Here is a 12,670-nt window from a genome sequence, read left to right as displayed (position 1 = left end):
TCTACAACGAACAACAAAATGCTCGCTACTCGTTCTGCTGCCTTCGCCTCGGTCGCTGGCCGGCGGACTCTTGTCACTCGCGCTATGGCAACCAAGCTGGACTCAATTAGGGAGACGGTTGCCAAGAACAAGGCAAGGCGACGCGCGCGCGTGGGGTTGGATGGGCCCGGGAAATGCGGCAGGGCGAGCGCGGGCACGCCGCGAATGAACCCTCCAAACTGCAGGGGCGCAAGCACTTGCATTACAGCTGCTGGCATCTGGGTCGCAGTGCGGGGCCGCGCACGTGTATGACCCGGCCTGCGAACCTCTAGTCTTGACCCGACCCCCTCCCGCGCCCCTTCGGCCCCTGCCCTCCTGTTCAGGTGGTCGTGTACAGGTGCGGACACCGCAGCACCAGCGATGTGCGCTGGTGTAATTACGTTGCTTCAAACCAGCTAGGGGCGGGGTGCGATAGCACGCGGCAGGCCCCTTGTCCCCAGCGCACGCAGCGTTACGATTGCCTAGCAGTAGCAGTAGCCTTCCCCGGGGTCATCCCTGCGGCTCACTTGCTCGCCAACTTTCGGCTGCCCGCTCTCGCCTCTACCCCGCTCGCAGCAAGACTCACTGCCCCTACTGCATGAAGGCCAAGAGCTCCATCAACCAGTTCCTGCAGCCCAGCCAGTACACCGTCATCGAGGTGGGTTAGTGGGTGGGGATTCCCTAGCGTGCAGGTACGTGGCTGAGGCAACGCCATTAGCCCGCCTCGCGAGAGTGAAAGAACACACGCATATCAAGAGCTTCGGTCACTCCGCTGCTCCGGCAATGTTGGGGCTGTGCGGTACTGGCCGGAATGCAATCATGCGCACCTGCCAGTTGGCGCCCACACCGCGGCCGCGGCAAGTTGCCTCACCCCCCTCCTCCCAGTTCATGACATGCTGCGACGCTGTGTGCGCCCCTCCCCGACTGCAGCTGGACGGCCGTGCCGACATGGACGAGATGCAGGACGCCCTGCGCGAGCTGACGGGGGCCCGCTCCGTGCCCCGCGTGTTCGTGGGCGGGAAGTTCCTGGGCGGTGGCGATGACACCGCCGCCGCCGCCGCCAACGGCACCCTGAAGAAGCTGCTGCAGGAGGCCGGTGCTCTGTAAATGGCAGACCGGGAGCTTGACGGGCGGCAGGCCGGCCCAGTTTACTTATTTAACGCAGGTTGCGGGGCAGATGAAACCGTTCAGGCGCTTGAATGCGGCTGCGGCAGGCTTTGTACGCCACCCCTGAGAGTCTGGAGCAGGTGCCAGGTGGAGACCATGTTGGTGATATGAGGATCCTTGCGGACAGCAGCCAGAAGAGCTGCCGTGGCTTAGTATGCGAGCGTTCGTTGTTGAGTATTGAAGGACGGACTAAGCGCAGGGCGGTACCCAAGGTGGAGCGCGAAGGCTGATATGGAGGGCGATGGGCGGGCATGACTGCAACTTGTTGGGGGTACAATTTTGCGCCTCGTGTTGTATGTGACATCAGTATTGCTGGCGCCGCCCCAGCAGGCCCAGTGTAAGCAGTTGTGTGAAAAGCGCGTGCCGTCGGCAGGTCGGGGGCCAGGAGGGTGAGCGAGGGCGTGCCTGTGCAATGCGGCTGGCATCAGCAACAGTGCAGACAGAATTTGCCTGGCATAAGCCTGTACCGGTAGCATCAACTGAAACGCCTGGGCGTCAAAGACAGCGAGCCGAGCGCACACCAGGGTTTGGCACTTGACATTCTCAAGTCTTTTGACGACACTACGTTTCCTAGTGAATCAACTTAAATTATTACAAGGCCCTAGCATCCCAATATTAAGATGGATAGCGACGAGGAGAAGCCGAGAGGCGGCGGAGGCGGGGAGGTGCTGGACTTTGGGTTTGATGAAGAGGAAAAGCCTATTGGTGGCCGTCGGGCCAAGAAGCTCAAGGAGCAGAAGAAGAAGATGAAGGCTGGAACTTTCGGTGAGCGAGACCGATGCTTGGTGTTGCTGCCGGCGCAGGTGCTCTGCTGGCTCAGCAAAGTTCGACAGCAATGCTTCCTGTGCTCTGTACGCAACTTTCTGGCTGCTCAAGTCGGCTGGCGGCTGCGCTTCTGTTCGGTTGGTCTCGACGGCTCGACTTCCACTGCAAGCTGCGCCGTGCACTTGCCGTCACCAGCCCAAGCCTCACGGCCCTACCCGGCCCCTGACTGCCCCTGCGGCTGCCGCCCTCGCACCTTCTCCCCCTGCAGACAGCATGGGCTTCTCGCCCGACGTGCTGCGCGCCATCAAGCGCAAGGGCTACCGGCTGCCCACGCCCATCCAGCGGCGCGCGATGCCCATGATCATGCAGGGGTTGGACGTGGTGGGCATGGCGCGAACCGGCAGCGGCAAGACAGCCGCCTTCGTGCTGCCCATGATCCACAGGTAGGAAGACCATCGCTGACATTGTATCGTATAGGATGTCACCTGTCGGCGACACCGCTATGGGTTGAGGACAAGAGCGTTGTGGACGATGGGGCTGTCTTCGGGACAAGGGTGCCTGAGCAGTGGAATGCGAGTTGCGTTTCTGGGCCTGCACGGCCGCGGTCGCGGCTGCATGGTTTCCCTCTTCACCCCTAACCGACGCGCTTATTGCTGGCTGCAGGCTTAAGGAGCACAGCATCCGCGCGGGCGCCCGTGCAGTCATCTTGTCGCCCACACGTGAGCTGGCGCTGCAGGTGCGTGGCTGTGGCCCTGTGGCTACGGTGCCGGCCGCGGCGCGGCAGCGGAGCGGACTGGGTCAGAGGGAGGGATGGGGTGGGGTTGGGGTGGGGAGGCGATGGTTGTGGTGGCTGCAACTGGGCCACGCGGATGTGTCGCAGAGCCTTGGTGCTAAGGCGTGCGTCCGAGCCGGCTGCGTTGTCGGTCCGGAGCAGGCCGAGGTGTCCGGCGGCAAGGGTAGGGCTAGCTTTTTACGTGACGTCTGGTGGGGAATGGGTGCATGATGGCGCCTCGCGGCTGGCCCCGGGATGAAGCCCCAGGGGTACCAAACCGCCCGAGGCCGCATCCGGCACTGAGGATTGCACACGTGTTAAGGGATTTCCTGATCACGCTGAAACCTGCAGCCAGCAAACAGCACACCACACAAGCCGTCAAGCTTGCCGCATAAGCGAAGTTGCATGTGCGTCCGCGCCCCGCCTTTCCCATCAATGATATCCATACCCAGCCACCTTGGCGCTTCCGCCCGCCTTTCCTCCCACCCTTACGCCCGTCCGCTTCCCCGCCCCGCCTGCAGACGCACAAGACGGTTCGTGACCTGTGCAAGTACACCAGCCTGCGCACCGCCTGCCTGGTGGGCGGTGACTCCATGGAGGTGCAGTTCGCGGAGCTGGCAGCCAACCCCGACGTCATCGTGGCCACGCCAGGTGAGGCGCTTGAGGCGGGGGGGAGGCGGAGAGGCGTAGGCGGGGGTTGGGGCGGATTGGTGTGCAGGCATGGGCGGAGTGGCTGTGGAAGGCGCAGCGGTGGGGCTGGATAGGAGGAGGAAGGGGAGTTACACGGGTGGAGTATGAGGAGGCCCAGTGCCCTCTACCCGCTGCCCGTTGCCCGCTGTTGCCCACTGCCTGTTGCCCACTGCCTGTTGCCCACTGCCTGTTGCCCCCCTCCATGCCACAGGTCGCCTGGCGCACCACCTGGAGGAGGTGGAGGGCCTCAGCCTGCGCGCCGTGGAGTACTGCGTGTGCGATGAGGCGGACCGCATGTTCGAGATGGGCTTCATCGCGCAGGTGCGCCGGGGGCAGGCCGGGTGCGGTGCGGTGCGGTGCGGTGCTCGATGCAGGGCTAGGTTTGGGGCTGGGTCAGAAGCGGCTGGCGGGGTGCGGTGCTGGGCTGGATTGGTTGTCTGGATGGGTTGTCTGGGGTGGCAAGATGGCTGCGTGAGACTCAAAGGGTGCCGCGTGGGAGCGACAGCGGTGTGGGAAGGGCGTGGGTGCGGGTAATATGAGGCATAGGTCTGAGGTGCAGCGTCCTTTTCTTTCTTGTCTCAAGCACGATTTCGGTTGGTCTACAAACATGAGATGGCTGCAGCTCGCGTATCACCCGCCGACGACAACACGACATCAGTACTCAACTCCCCGAGCCGTAACCGGCCGTGCGGATGACACGTGCTAAGAGGTTTCCTGATGGCACCTGCTCCTGCTCCCACCGAACCCATGCCACTGCATACACACCATCCACATAACTTCCGAACGAGCGCGAAGCGCAGCGACCTCACCGCCCCCACCGTGTCGCCCACACTCAGGTGTCTGAGCTGCTGCGCAAGATGTCTCCGGGCCGCCAGACGCTGCTGTTCAGCGCCACCATGCCGTCCACGCTGGCGGAGTTCGCCTCCGCCGGCCTAAACGCGCCGCAGCTGGTGCGGCTGGACACGGAGCGCAAGATATCGCCGGAGCTGGGGCTGGCCTTCTTCACGTGCAGGTGTGCGTGTATGTGCCTGTTGTGTGTGTTTGTGTGTCAAACAACTTGCAGGTGCACGGGCATGTCAGGAAAACCTAGAAGCGGAAACCCAGGGGCGGGAGCCTGGCAGGAAAGCGCGCACGGGCGGTTCTGTAGCGTACCGTTATGCCCCGCCTGACGGCATGAACCGCCCCTACAGGTTTGAGGACAAGGTGGCTGCCATGCTGCACCTGGTGCGCGAGGTGGTGCCCGCCAACCAGCTGACCATCCTGTTCACGGCCACGCGCCACCACGCCGAGTTCCTGTACACGTTGCTGCTCAAGGAGGGCGTGGACGCGGCCTGCGTGTTCGGAAGCATGGACCAGGTACGGGACGAGGCGGGTTGTGGAGGGTGCGTGTGCGTGTAAAGAAGCTTAGATTTAGACAGCCACCGGGCACGCGATGGGCTAGAGGCACGACCGTGCTTGTCCGCTGCAGCCTGCTCCATGCCCTCCCACAGTTCACCTGCGCCGCCGGCGCCCTCCTGTCACGCCCGCCCACAGACCGCCCGTAAGATCCACGTGGCCAAGTTCCGCGCCGGCCGCAGCCACCTGCTGGTCACCACGGACGTGGCGGCCCGCGGTATCGACATCCCGCTCATCGACAACGTCATCAACTTCGACTTCCCGCCCAAGCCGGAGCTGTTCGTGCACCGAGTGGGCCGCGCCGCGCGTGCGGGCCGCTCGGGCACGGCGTACAGGTGTGTACAAGGCATGAGAGTGCTGAGGAGGGGGCGCGTTGCGAGGATTCAGAGCTTTGGCGCAGTTTGTGGTGGTCATGGCTACAGGCTGAGGTCAGCACGTATTGATGCAATTGACACAAACCAACTCACGCTCGCGCTCCGCTCGCTGGCTTGCCCGCTCGCAGCCTGCTCACCCGCGAGGAGCTGCCATACCTGCTGGACCTGCACCTCTACCTGTCCAGGTGGGTGGGTGGATGGGTCGGTGGGGCTGGTAACAGGTTGGGGACACGGGCTACGGTATGTGTCCCACTGCCGGAAATCACGGGGTCACGTTGGCAGGTGCCATCCTCCCGCGGCACCGGCCTGACGTTGGCGAGGCGCACCCCTCCCGCACATGCATAGGGACGTCAAGCCCGCGCCGCTGGTGCCCGACATGCCGGCGCCCGGCTCCGCCGCGGAGGGCGCCGACGCCGCGGCGCTGGCGGCCGCCGCCACCAGCAGCAGCTCCGAGTCCGTGTACGGCAGCCTGCCAGCGGTGGTGCTGGACCCGCTGATTGAGCACGTGCGGGAGCAGGTGCAGGCGTCGGCGGACCTGGAGGGCATGCTGCGCACGCTCACCAATGCCTGGTGCGTGAGAAACTGCGTGTGTGCCAGGGTCGGGTGGCTTGGGTGCTCGGGGGCTCGGCTGTTGGGGGCTTGAGGCGGAGGGGTGCTGGGGGCCCGCCCACGCCGCGGCGTGTGGGTATTGCCATGGCCACGTGCGCGTCAACGCATGCCGCCTCGTGATGCATGCGCGCGCAGGAGCATGTACTGCAAGACTCGGCCACAGGCCAGCGCGCAGAGCGTGCGGCGCGCGCGGGCGCTGACCAAGGAGGGCGTGCACCCCATGCTGCTGGCGCTGCTGCCCAAGACCAAGTACACGCAGATCGAGGTGGGTGGGGAGGGGCCGGGCGCGTTCAGTGGCTCGTTATGTCGCAGATGCGAAAATGTACACGCCGTGGCGTACGATAGCACCCCCTGTCGGTCCCGTTATCTGAAGCCTCTTTCCGCCTCTCCGCATTCCTCGCAATATACCGCGCTCATCACCTCCCTACCCTGCCTGCGCCTCCGAACTTCCCATGCAGAACGAGGTGGCGCTGGCTCAGTTCACGGAGCGGTTGAAGACGTTCCGCCCCGCCGCCACCGTGTTTGAGGCCGAGATCGCGCGCGTCAAGTCCACGTTCGCCAACCCACTGCTTCTGGAGGGCGGCAGCGGCGCGCTGGGCCGCGGCGGCAAGAGCACTGAGGTCATGGCCACCAAGCGCGCCGCGCACGCGCACATCATTGAGAAGGAGCGGCAGAAGAAGGCAAGTGGCCGGGGTGGAAGGTGCAGGGGAAGCGAAGGCGGAGGCGCCGAGGTGGGGGCGGTGCGGGTTGGGATGCATCGTTCTAAAAGTACGGGGCAGCGCAGGCAGGGGTTCTCATTGCTCGTTGTTGATCCGTGTTTGGGCTGGCTTGCGCGCGTGTATATGGCGCTGCAGATGCGCCTGGAGGCGGACGAGCAGGTGGCAGCCAGCCGTCGCAGTCGAGGAGGCGAGGAGGACGAGCGCGACGAGGGCGATGAGGAGGAGGACGACGACGAGGACGGGTACGGCGGCAGCGGCGAGGACGAGGATGGGATGGGCGGCTCGGACGACGACGACGACGACGGCGATGAGGACCAGGGGGAGGACGAGGAGGACGGCGGCGCGGGGCGGCGTGGCTCGGGTGCGGGTGCAGGGCCCAGCGGGCGCGGCGGCGCAGGCGCGGCGGCTGGAGGCAAGAAGCAGAGCGCGCGGGCGGCGGCGTCCGCAGCGGCGGCGTACGGCGACGGTGTTGTGGCGGAGGGGCGGTACAGGGACCCGGGCCTGTACATCAGCCACGTGCGGGACGGGCGGCTCCACGACGAGCAGTTCGAGGTGGAGACACGCGCCGCGGAGCTGCAGGCGGCGGTGCTGGACCTGACGGCGGAGGACCAGCAGGGTGAGCGCGGCGCGGCGGCGTGGCGGTGTGGGGGTGTGGCGGCGTGGCGGTGTGATGGGGAAATGGATGTAGGGAAACTGGGGAGGCAGAGGGCTGTAATACCGTAAGTGAAGGCGGCGCGTGCAGCGATGGGGCAGGTTCGTAGCATGAGCTAGTGGCAGCACCAATTCTGGGTCACTCGCCGCCTGATGTTCTGTTGGCCATTGCTCAGTTCCTTGCCCATCCCCCTGTTCCTCCTCTTCGTCCGCGGTATTGCAGGCATGTCGGACCAGAAGCGGCGTTACCACTGGGACAAGCGCAGTAAGAAGTACGTGCTGCGCGGCACGGAGGACACGCAGCGCAAGGGGCGCAAGGTCCGCAACGAGGCGGGCAAGGTGGTGCAGCTGCGGGAGGAGGCCAAGGGAGAGCTGTACAAGAAGTGGAGCAAGTCCCACCACAAGCGCGTGGCGGCGGCGGGCGAGGAGGAGGACACGGAGCGCGGCGGCGGCGGGCTGGCGTCGCGGTTCGACAAGAAGAACCGGCACGTCAGCTTCAAGCGGGAGGGGTCACCGGGAGCAGGCGGGGGCGGCCGCGGCGGCCGGGGTGGCCGCGGAGGCCGGGGCGGCCGCGGCGGGCAGCAGCCGCTGGGGGCGCGCAACGCCGGACTCAAGACGGAAGACCAGGTGGGTAAGGGGCTGTGATGTTTGGGGGGAGGGGATAGCGGGTGAGAGGCAGTGCGTACCGCATCTGGGCCCGGCACATATCCAGTGCAGCTCACCCGCTGCGATACCGTACCGCATGTTCTGTGGTGGCGGCTGGCATGAGCGCGGTGTGATGATCAGCTGCTCACGTGCCTGATACCGGGCTCACACGCAGTAGCGGACTTGCAGCTGAGTCATTTCAACACAAACATGTGTCTCGCAGGTGCGCAAGGAGCGCAAGGTGGTGGAGCGGCGGAAGGCCTGGCTGCAGCACAAGCAGCAGAAGGGCGGGCAAGGCGGCGAGGAGCGCGGCGGCGGCGGCGGCCGGGGCGGCGGTGGCCGGGGCGGCGGTGGCCGGGGCGGCGGCGGCGGCCGGGGCGGCGGCGGCCGAGGCGGCGGTGGCCGGGGTGGGCGTGGTGGTGGTGGTCGTGGCGGGGGCGGGGGCGGTCGTGGGGGTAGCATGGGCGTGCGCGGTGGCGTGAGCAAGGGTGGCCGGGGTGGCAGCCGGGGCGGCGGCCGGGGCGGGGCTCGGGGCGGCGGTCGTGGGCGTGGGCGGCGGTGAGCCATGAAGTGACACAGCCCACCGGGTTTTGGCGGCAGGGCGGAGTACATGTTGCTCTAGAATCTGTAGTGTAGGAAGTAGCGAGTGCCGCAGGGCAATGTGGGGGCGAAACCGGCGGCGGTTGACGGAATGGGCGGAGGCGGAATTTCGTTGTTGATATGGGCTCTTATTTCGTTGTCGATACGGCGACGACAAACATTCGAACGGAAGGCTGTCACAAATCAGGAGTCGTGACAAAGAACTCTGGTCGACAGACGAACTAACCTTAGGGATGTTGCACTCGAAATCCCAAGTCCGGCAGCTGTGCCAAGCCCAGAGGGCCAGAACTGGCCTGAGACTAGCTGTGTGCCCTCGCAGCACCGTCAAGGTGTACGCAGCGGCCTCGGCGCCAAGCTTTTGGGAGCGAATTTCATCGGCCTTTGCACCCAAGGCAAATCCAGAGGACGCTGAGAGGTAAACCCGTGTAATGTTACCATGTCTTAAGTGCTTAAATTAAATGGCGAGCCGCAGTTGCAAGCATATGCCCACCGCTGTCAAGCTCTGCATTTTGACCCGTCTGCCCAAACGGGAAACGTTTGCGATGGCGGCAGATTGAAACAAAATCAGCGCGCATGCGGCCCGCGTCCAGCCCAGACGCACCCGTCACCCCCAACCCCTCCACTTGCCTGTTGTCGCGCTCCACGAGTGCCTGCCGTCACCGGTCGGCCTGCCTCACACGCCGCAGGAAGCGACTGCGCCAGGTCAGCTTGGAGCTGCGGGAACTGATCACTGCAGAGGAGGCCGTCGTCGACCTGCCGCGCGTCAACGAGCTGTTGGATGAGCTGATTGCGGGCGGGGACGCCGGCCTGCCCTTTGACGAGGCGGCAATTGGCGGAGGCCCCTGGGTGGTGAGCTGCATTGGCAGGGACCCCGAATAGGCTTGGCAGGTAGTGCTGCTACCCGTGGCCTGGATGGGCGCTAATGGGGGGTTTGGCCAGCGACAAATGGCAAACGAGAAGCGTTCCCGGTCAGGCATAGGGACCGGCGGCCCGGAACAGGTGATGTTTCCATGGCGCATACCGTACACAACGCCGTCATGCGTGTGCAGCTCATACCGCAACACTACCTCCTTGCCCGCCTTGCCGCCGCACACGCACACACGCGCACAGGTGCGCTTCACGCGCGGCAAGCCCTTCCTGTGGGACCTCACCTGGAACACCAGCAAGATAGCCAACAGCCGCAACCAGGCCAGCCAGGACTTCAACCCCGCCGCCGGCCGCACCGCGCTCAACAAGGTGGAGCTGAACGGGCCGGAAAGCTTCATCTCGGCGGCTGGCACGTACGAGCCCGTGGTGCGTGTCGCCGGCGGGTTGTCAAATGGGGGTGGGATTCTGGCCTGTGTGGGACTGCAGCTCACGGATAGCGCAGCACCACTCGCCAGCCGCTGTCCCTGCCTTATTTGCCCCGTGCACCCATACCGTGTATGGCACGGCCCTCCACTAGCCCGCGCACCACTTTATTGGTCCGTCCACCTGCTCACAGACAGCTTGACGCACGGCTTTGTGTCGCGTGTCATCAACACAGGACGACAGCGCGGTGACGCCCAAGACCATCCGCGCCAACATCCGCAGCGGGCGCCTGGTGGTGTGGGGCTTGGACCTGCCACTGCCCATCGCTGGAAGTGGGTTATTTGAAGTTGTGTATGTGGACGAGCAGGTTGGGCTGCGCGTGTTTCGCAGCAGCGGCAGGTACGCGGTGCAGGTGCGGCCGCAGGAGTGAGGCTGTGAGGGCCGCCTGCTGTGCCGGACATCGACATGGGGTGAGGGACTGCTGGAGGCGTGACCGCGACTACCGTAATGTACATAGGATATTGGCGTGTGTGGAACGTGGCGTGGGTTCCAGCGTCGGCCCAACCGGGGCACATTTCATACTCAACTTGTGTGCGGGCACAAGGAGTCTGTCGCAGTAGCTCCACGAAGCGTAGCGTAGTTGCTGATTGTGGAGCGGAGGATGAGCGGACGACTCCTACATTACTACACTTGGACAGACCCGCCATATGTGTAGTGGGCGGCGCTGGGATGTACATACCGATGTGGGTGGCGCCTTGATGGGGATTCAGGCGTGGGGTTCAGCTGGGGGAAAAGGGAAACGCACGGGCTTAGATGTCAAGTTGCCCGCCACCACCACCATTTCGCTTTCTAATTTGTAGTCATTCAATATATGTCCGCAAAGTTTTCTTGATCAAGCGACGCTTCTATTTCGTGACAAGCAACGAATTAGGCTCAAAACACCTAACGTGTCCGTTTCTTAAGTGACCAGTGTGACAGGCTATAGAATCTTACAGCAACTACATTGCAAGTGCTTGCCACAAGAGAGAAAGCTAGATTGCATAGGGCGCCCGCGAAACCTAGCCCTGGGGGGATTGTCAAAGCTCGCAGTGTTATCTTTAAAGCATAAAAAGAATGCCCGTGAAGAAGGTGGGGCTTGCAGTGGCAAAGAGTGCTTATTCGTCGGATGCCACCTTGCACTGAGCGTGCATACTTACGAGAATTCATTTTGCAGGGCAAGAAGGGTCCAGCCCTCATAACGGCCGACGAGGACATAGCGGCTTTCGGCTTTAAGCTGCACGACATTGTGAGGACACCCCTCGGCATCACCGCCGTGGTCATCGGCGTCAAGTGAGTGCCTGGCACGCAACGCACGCTTGACATATAGGAGGTGGTAATGGGTGACAGACGGGCCATAATCGCTTCAGGAGGGGTGGCGGCGCGCGGTCGGGGGTGATTCCAAAGGGGTTCTCCAGCGCGCCACCAGGAGCAGGGCATGGCCCACCGCGGTTGTGAGCCAATGCGTTTCGTAATGCCCTTGGCTGTATGCCGCATGAGCAGGAACTTACCTGGTCACACACGCATGTGCAGGTATGAGAGTGCAGATGACAAGCAGACGGGGCGGATATGGGTGAAGTACGAGAACGGGCACGAGGCGCCGCTTGAGCCCAAGCTGAACGCGGGTTTCATGTCATCATTGGGCTACCGCAAGTGCTCGGAAGCGGACCACATCCGGAGAGACGTGGGGTCTCACATGACGGAGGCGAAAAAGCAGGACGAGGAGCGGTGAGTGCGGGGTTGTTGGTGTGTGGAGGGACGGGTTGTAGCCTTGCAGGGTATTGGAGCAGGGCATGGTGTCACAGGACGGCATGTGACCTGGCGGCCCCGCTCTTGTACCCATGCAGGAAAGTGGTGGAGGAGGTGCTTAGATGCAAGGAACAGGGGCTGCCCATTCCGGAGCACTTGTTGCCAAAGCCAAAGAAGGAGAAGAAGCCGAAGGAGGCGAAGAAAAAATAATCTTTAGATGACCGTTGGAGCCGAGACACAGGGATGCCAGCGTGGCTGGGGGGTCGGGGCATGAAGGGGTTCGGCAACGTCAGTTGTCACCAGCGGCTATAGTCAAGCACAGGTGCCGGGCAGTGCGCGCCGGCAATAGTGTGATGAGCGTGGTGCAGAACTCGCCCGCATGCTGCTGAAGTGGGACCTGGGGCGGCTGCCGACACCAGAGGACGCGGCCGTCATCGCCGCCAGCATGGCGGCGACGCTGGCGTTCCTTGGCGGCGGGCCCTACGGGGGACCGCCGACACACGAGGACCCCCTGCCCCTGCCAGAGAAGTTGCGGGGGGTGGACACCCAGTACAGCAGCGGCAATGAAACGGCCGCCCAGCTGGAGGGCCGGCACGCGGCCCAGTTCGGCAGCGGCAAGGAGACGGCCACCCAGCTGAAGGGCTGGCAGGCGGCCCAGTTCGGCAGCGGCAATGAGACGGCCGCCCAGCTGGAGGGCCGGCGCCGGGGCGGCCGCAAGCGCCTGAAGCAGACCAACCCGGTCTACTACTTGGGGCGCGCCATGCACCCGGGGTGCCGGAAGTGGATCACCATCGAGGAGGCGGTCGCTTGGTGCGGTGCAAGCACTGCCAGAAGACCGCCCAAGTCCGCATTCAGGAGTGGGGCCTGCAGAAGGTGAAGGAGGTGATTGACCTGTGTGACAGTGACTGAGGAGGCTGGCGTGTTCCGGTATACCGTATACCGTGTCTGTGGGTGCTGGTGTGTATGGAAGGCTTGTGGTAGCACCTCAGACAAGATTACGGCTTCAACGCAACCAAGGCTGGACGGCTTTCGGTGGAGCCGTGGGAGGCCAAGCTGGGTGGGTTTTATGTACAAGCAGGGATTTTGAGCATCGAAGGTAGCGGACGTAGATGGTCATCGGTTGGTACTGCCACGGTGGAGCTGGATGCGCGGCAACATTTTAAGACGAATTGAGACACTGGGTATGTAGT

The 12,670-nt window shown here is 64.0% G+C and overlaps 4 protein-coding genes across 4 annotated transcripts; all 4 read left to right on the top strand.

The window, feature by feature from the left end:
- The first annotated feature begins 4 nt into the window (after positions 1–4).
- CHLRE_12g513750v5 (uncharacterized protein) lies at positions 5–1,612 on the top strand. Its single transcript, XM_001702947.2, has 4 exons — positions 5–132; positions 363–376; positions 595–676; positions 949–1,612. The coding sequence occupies exons 1-4, from the start codon at positions 85–87 to the stop codon at positions 1,123–1,125; spliced, it is 321 nt and encodes a 106-aa protein (XP_001702999.2). The 5' UTR covers positions 5–84; the 3' UTR covers positions 1,126–1,612.
- A 52-nt stretch (positions 1,613–1,664) lies between these two features.
- Positions 1,665–8,390, top strand: CHLRE_12g513701v5 (uncharacterized protein). Its single transcript, XM_043068272.1, has 15 exons — positions 1,665–1,950; positions 2,219–2,393; positions 2,614–2,686; positions 3,244–3,373; positions 3,624–3,733; positions 4,249–4,424; positions 4,603–4,768; positions 4,946–5,142; positions 5,310–5,366; positions 5,527–5,751; positions 5,926–6,055; positions 6,249–6,470; positions 6,645–7,125; positions 7,384–7,787; positions 8,029–8,390. The coding sequence occupies exons 1-15, from the start codon at positions 1,806–1,808 to the stop codon at positions 8,365–8,367; spliced, it is 3,030 nt and encodes a 1,009-aa protein (XP_042918367.1). The 5' UTR covers positions 1,665–1,805; the 3' UTR covers positions 8,368–8,390.
- A 54-nt stretch (positions 8,391–8,444) lies between these two features.
- Positions 8,445–10,490, top strand: CHLRE_12g513700v5 (uncharacterized protein). Its single transcript, XM_043068271.1, has 4 exons — positions 8,445–8,820; positions 9,092–9,254; positions 9,516–9,698; positions 9,931–10,490. The coding sequence occupies exons 1-4, from the start codon at positions 8,639–8,641 to the stop codon at positions 10,123–10,125; spliced, it is 723 nt and encodes a 240-aa protein (XP_042918366.1). The 5' UTR covers positions 8,445–8,638; the 3' UTR covers positions 10,126–10,490.
- A 54-nt stretch (positions 10,491–10,544) lies between these two features.
- Positions 10,545–12,670, top strand: CHLRE_12g513650v5 (uncharacterized protein). Its single transcript, XM_043068270.1, has 4 exons — positions 10,545–10,823; positions 10,909–11,024; positions 11,265–11,459; positions 11,579–12,670. The coding sequence occupies exons 1-4, from the start codon at positions 10,809–10,811 to the stop codon at positions 11,688–11,690; spliced, it is 438 nt and encodes a 145-aa protein (XP_042918365.1). The 5' UTR covers positions 10,545–10,808; the 3' UTR covers positions 11,691–12,670.

Source organism: Chlamydomonas reinhardtii, chromosome 12, assembly GCF_000002595.2.
Source record: "Chlamydomonas reinhardtii strain CC-503 cw92 mt+ chromosome 12, whole genome shotgun sequence".
NCBI lineage: Eukaryota > Viridiplantae > Chlorophyta > Chlorophyceae > Chlamydomonadales > Chlamydomonadaceae > Chlamydomonas > Chlamydomonas reinhardtii.
The sequence above is the reverse complement of the archived record's forward strand: the minus strand, read 5'-3'. Positions and strand labels throughout refer to the sequence as shown.

Coding starts and splice junctions, on each gene's coding strand:
- CHLRE_12g513750v5 (XM_001702947.2), top strand. CDS start 85: ATGGCAACCAAGCTGGACTCAATTAGGGAGACGGTTGCCAAGAACAAG. Junction 677..948: donor GCCAGTACACCGTCATCGAG/GTGGGTTAGTGG, acceptor CCCCGACTGCAG/CTGGACGGCCGTGCCGACAT.
- CHLRE_12g513701v5 (XM_043068272.1), top strand. CDS start 1,806: ATGGATAGCGACGAGGAGAAGCCGAGAGGCGGCGGAGGCGGGGAGGTG. Junction 2,687..3,243: donor CACGTGAGCTGGCGCTGCAG/GTGCGTGGCTGT, acceptor CCCCGCCTGCAG/ACGCACAAGACGGTTCGTGA. Junction 3,374..3,623: donor CGTCATCGTGGCCACGCCAG/GTGAGGCGCTTG, acceptor TCCATGCCACAG/GTCGCCTGGCGCACCACCTG.
- CHLRE_12g513700v5 (XM_043068271.1), top strand. CDS start 8,639: ATGTTGCACTCGAAATCCCAAGTCCGGCAGCTGTGCCAAGCCCAGAGG. Junction 8,821..9,091: donor AATCCAGAGGACGCTGAGAG/GTAAACCCGTGT, acceptor CACACGCCGCAG/GAAGCGACTGCGCCAGGTCA. Junction 9,699..9,930: donor CTGGCACGTACGAGCCCGTG/GTGCGTGTCGCC, acceptor TCATCAACACAG/GACGACAGCGCGGTGACGCC.
- CHLRE_12g513650v5 (XM_043068270.1), top strand. Junction 11,025..11,264: donor GCCGTGGTCATCGGCGTCAA/GTGAGTGCCTGG, acceptor ACGCATGTGCAG/GTATGAGAGTGCAGATGACA. Junction 11,460..11,578: donor AAAAAGCAGGACGAGGAGCG/GTGAGTGCGGGG, acceptor GTACCCATGCAG/GAAAGTGGTGGAGGAGGTGC.